Source organism: Atta colombica, unplaced genomic scaffold (genome assembly GCF_001594045.1).
Source record: "Atta colombica isolate Treedump-2 unplaced genomic scaffold, Acol1.0 scaffold146, whole genome shotgun sequence".
NCBI lineage: Eukaryota > Metazoa > Arthropoda > Insecta > Hymenoptera > Formicidae > Atta > Atta colombica.
Genome location: NW_017259235.1, coordinates 790,458 through 795,689, shown reverse-complemented (window position 1 = coordinate 795,689; position 5,232 = coordinate 790,458). Strand labels below are relative to the sequence as shown.

The window sequence follows — 5,232 nt, the reverse complement described above, 5'->3', positions numbered from 1 at the left end:
ATATATATATATATATATATATCAAAAGTTATATTTAAAAAATCTTTTAACAGATTTTTCTAATTAGATTGCTTTTTTATTGGCAACCACAATGATTTTCCACAGATGTTCGCCAATAGCCAGTAATATATCTTATGTGATTGTTTTGATGAAATAGAACTAATATGTTATCAGTATTAGTAATAATCGTTCGCGATAATAATAAATGAGTCAAATATAATTATTGCATATCGTATTCTAATTGTTGAATGTGAAAGTAAAAGTAAGAATATGTCGCATAAAATTTTCACGATAACAATTGGGAATGTAAGATAAAATAAATACAGCTTCAAGAAAGATACTACAAAAAGTAAATTATTTATCGTATGGATGTTCAGATTATTTGTGTACGCGAACAAATTGTCTAAATAAAAGTTTAAAGGAGTAATTATAAAATAACTTGAAAGCAAAATAGATAAAAGTTATTAATCATAGAAAAAACCATGAAATTATAATTATAAATTTCAGATTTAAAAAAAATTTAATTAATCAACCGAAAAGTATGATTAATGTGCAGTAGTATTTTCAATATACGACAGTAGTTTCCTTGGAAAACAAAATACGACAATGTGTCGTATTAAGCCTGCGCATACGAGGCTTTTTTTCTTGCGGGTTGTTTGCATATTACTCTGTTGGAAATCTTGCTGGCTGCTATGCTAGAAACTGTGTAGTGTGTTGGCCATGCTGTTGATTAGTCTGCTGGATTTTAATGACAAGTCAGATGCTATTTTTCTTGCATGATTTTGTGCTAGCTCATTGTAGAAAGGGAACAGGCTTAGATTGCATAATCTAAGTATTCTTTTCACAATAATGAAAAACAATGCAATTGTACTTTCATGACAATATTTCATGACAGTAGCAATGATGTGTTCCATGTTTACTTATTCGGATATTGCCATCAAGAGCCTTCTGCCAAACAAATTTCAACTGCTCAGTCAGCACGAAAACTCGTACCGTCCGAATCCAAGCTAACAATCCGGCTAGCAACATTGCAATTACCGCTGCCAACATGATAGTAAGCATGCAAATCCAACTCACAAGGAAAAAAGTCATGTACGTAAGTTTTAAATATGCGAAAAATGTGAACCGCAATTTAAATATTCGATATCCAAGAATGGATTAACACGAAGATTTCTTAACTATATATTGTTTAAGCGCAATATTCTTGAAAATTTCACAATCAACGATCGTGGCATTCGTCTATCGTCGTTATTACTATTTACAACGTTTAACATGTCTAAGAGATTAGCGCATTTGGGATACGAGATGTGTTTCTTGGAATGTATTCGCCTGTTATATTTTTAAAAATTGATTCGCATCACGCTAGAAATCGATAATGCAACGTGCTTTGCATAAATTAAGATAGCAACGTACAACAACGTGTCGTTAAAATAAACGGTAAGAACAAAAATGCGAAAAAAACATGCCACGTCATTGATAAAAGAATTCTACATAGAATGTTTCAAAATTATGAGATCGGTCTCTATGTAAAAGAATGTTTTAATTAACATATAAGCGAAACTCTGCCTAACCATATGCAATAAAAAATATACGATGCGTAACTTGAATGTTGAAATAATTGAGTTTCTTTTTAATAATTAAATAATTTTCACGCTAAAATTCATTCAAAATTCGTAAAAAAATATTAGGTCGGTTAATATCAACCTCAATTATAAAATTTTTCATTTGATCGGTCCTGATTATAAATTTGTCCAAAGAAAAAAAGGAGGAAAGGATAATAGAAGAAAAAAGGAAAGAGAAAAATGAGAAACATTACAACAGACATTTATAGAAATCGATATCATTTATACTATAAATAGTATATATATCATTTTTGATCTTACAAGAAGAGGTTGCAACGTGATAATAATCGATTGCGAAACTCGTTGTAGCGATAGGTCAAGGATACTGGGTAAAGGGATATAATAGCACTTCTCAAGCGTTTGTGAGAAAATCGATTAAAAAGTTTATCGAATATTGGTCTTCAATAATTTTTTACTCAAATACTATCAATTTTACAGAAAAACAATGAGAGACAAAAATAATTTATTTTCTTCTCATAGAACTTTAAGAATTTTTTTAGAATTTTTTATCAACTTTTTTTTGTTGTATGAAAACACGATATTAAAAAATTCTAAAAAATTCTGAAAAAAAAAATTCTCAGAATTTTATGAGAGATTTTTTAGTAATTTTTATCGATTTTCTCACAAACGCTTGAGAAATTATATCCCTTTATTCATTTAACATGCAGATCTATCGCTACAACAAGTTTCGTTGCAATCGATTATTATTACATCGCGTCTTCTCCTTGTTAATTGATATCCTTTTAAACTACAAAGCGATATAATAAAATTTCAATGTGCGTGTACTTGTTTTATACCTCACTGAAGTATTTTTCTCGCTGAGAGAATCTGTAAGTTTCTCGTAATTCTTTATGTGCGTAAATCAATTTTCCCGTATAATTGAATTAATAATTATATTATTTTAAACGAAACTCAATTGATTCAACATTTCGTTACGATTGTTATATAGCAAATAACAAAAAGATTACGGCCACTTAAGACACTACGATTAATTTACTTATATATAAATGTTCGATATACATGAATGTAATCACATTACATTCTCGTAAATATGTTGTAAAAACCTGTATGTAGTTCTCAATGATATCACTTTGATATCGAGCAATCTAGTCATATAACTCTCTCGAACTCTTTTCTATTTCGCTTCGATTTTTTTCTGTCGGTTTTAAGAACTTGATTTTGTATCTTTTATTTCTTCTTTATTATCTTCTTTATCTCTTATTCAGTTCTGTTCTTACGGCTGGAAATATAAAATATCTCATATAAAGCACAAAAACTTTTGCATTTATATCTTATAAATCGCGAAAAATTTTGCATAACTGCAATAATATTCCATACCATCGATTATTTCTTGTTTCATCTTCTGAAATTCTTTCCGTACTTCTTTAATTATCTCCACCTTAAAGGCCTCCATCTCTTGCGCGGTGAGCGAAATTCCATCGTTAACACCATTTACTTTGAGAAGAGTATCCTCCGAAGCTGAACCGAACCTCTTGCGAACCGATTTCGGTGACTCGGCGCCATTGGAAAACTTATTATTAGATGCATTGTTTTTGTCCCAAGATTTCTTGTCTGGCGAACTTTCCGGTTCCTGTAAAAAGAATCGTTTAGCACTTTTTCTCCTTTCTCTCTCTCTCTCTCTCTCTCTCTCTCTCTCTCTCTCTCTCTCTCCTCCCCTTTCTTTTATTTTTTCTCATGATTAATTTATAATTATATTATATTTTATTGTACACTTGTATATTTTATTATTCTTTTCATCGTAAAAATGTACTCTTACCTAAATTATTCTAACATTTGTATAGTTTCAGTTTTTTATTGCTTGAGAGGATGCCATCCTAGAGTGCGTTATAAATTAATTTATCTATTTCTCTCTTGCCAATTTTTCGACTCTGATTTGACAATTTCTGAATGTTATGTGTTACAATAAATGTTTACCGGTGGTTGTTCGGGTTGTTTCTTCTCGGCGGCAGCCCTTCGGCGTGCTAGAGTTTTAGCCATCTCATCCATCATGGAAGCCATTCCACCGCCTCCACCTCTTCCTAAGGTGCCATAATTACCGCTTCCTCCACCACTGCTACTACTGCTAGTACTCGAGCCACTATTCTCCACTGGTTGTGATTGTTGCTATTGATAAAAAAGTTATCCTACTTGTGTGTCTTATACATACAATTACATGTTAATTTAATATATCATATATACATATATATATACATACGTACATATATATTGTATCCTCAAACAAGTGACAACTCTATCGAATTAAATTATTAAAAGATTAAAATTAAAAAGAAAAGAAAATTACCTGTTTCTTTTTAAGACGTGCTTGAAGAGCAGCTGCTAATGAGTTGGTATCAGGTGGAGGATCATTCGAGGAACTAATAGATGAACCAGCAACAGCGGTAGAATTGTTAGCGTTAGGTACAGGCGGCGGTGGCGGTGGAGGCGGTGCAGCGGGACCAGCCAGTGATACCATCGGAGGCGGCGGAGGACCACTGGCGATAGGAGCATAAGCGTTAGCGCTGACTGTGTGATGTCCACCAGTTGCGTACTGATTCACCGAATTTGATGGTGTCCCATATGGATTTGTGGTACCACTTGCTGTGGCAGCTGCTTGTATTTGACTGGTACCGCCATACTGTGCTTGTGCCTGGGATACATATTGCGATTGACCAGGCTGCGCGATCGCATATTGACTCACCGGACCAGGTGGCGGACCGACAGCATACTGATTTATCGAGCTATTACTTCCATACTGATTACCACTGCTACCGTATTGCGTAGCCTGACTACCAACTGATTGGTTATATTGGCTTGTATTAACTTGTCCGCCAGTAGTATAATTACTCGTCTGATTATTAGTACTATAAAAATTGTTTTGACTGCCAGATGGAAATTGATTCGGGCTCTGGCCAACAACGGAAGCCGCACCGCTTCCGGTGCCACTGCCACTATTAGAAACAGTGGCACTCGCGTACTGATTGCTTGCAGGCGCAGCATTATACTGGTTTGCCTGATTAGTAACGTAGATGGATTGGCATTGAGACTGTTGACTTGACTGGGATGATGGCGATTGTGCATACTGATTCATCATCATCGGTGGTGCCGGTGCCGCGGCCGAATTAAAATTCATCATTGTCGGTGGACATGGTGGAGCAGGAGGTGCAATTGGTGGTTGGGGCGGTGGTACCGGGGGACCGACTCCCGGTCCAGCTGAAATTTGCGGAGCCGCTGGAATCGTACCGCCACCTTGTAGAGTTGGTAGTTGCTGTGGAGGCGGTTGTGGCGCCGGCGGTGCTGATGAAGTTCGATGATGACCAGATTGTTGTTGTTGTTGTTGTTGTTGTTGCTGTTGCTGTTGCTGTGCAGCAGGCGGACAGCTCGGTGATATAGGATTGGGACTTCCAGTTGCTACAAAGAAATTTAATTTCTGAATCGTATACACACACACACACACACACACACACACACACACACACACACACACACACACACACACACACACACACACACACACACACACACATATATATATGCAAATATATACTTTATATACATTCTATCAAGAGATACGGTAGTGTCTCGGCGCTAAGCCAAGCGCAGCAATACTACC

General features: G+C 35.3%; 1 protein-coding gene across 2 annotated transcripts in view; it reads right to left on the bottom strand.

The window, feature by feature from the left end:
• Positions 1-2,816: 2,816 nt before the first annotated feature.
• LOC108685112 (protein enabled) overlaps positions 2,817-5,232 on the bottom strand; it is a 16,145-nt gene continuing 13,729 nt past the window's right edge. Inside the window, exons 5-8 of one of the 2 annotated variants that reach the window (XM_018189762.1) lie at positions 3,925-5,030; positions 3,558-3,746; positions 2,961-3,213; positions 2,817-2,862 (exon numbers count right to left, since the gene is read on the bottom strand). In XM_018189762.1, coding sequence (XP_018045251.1) covers positions 2,834-2,862; positions 2,961-3,213; positions 3,558-3,746; positions 3,925-5,030 — 1,577 coding nt within the window. In that variant the 3' untranslated portion in view covers positions 2,817-2,833. The remainder of the gene's footprint in view (positions 2,863-2,960; positions 3,214-3,557; positions 3,747-3,924; positions 5,031-5,232) is intronic. The other variant, XM_018189763.1, reaches the window with a different exon arrangement.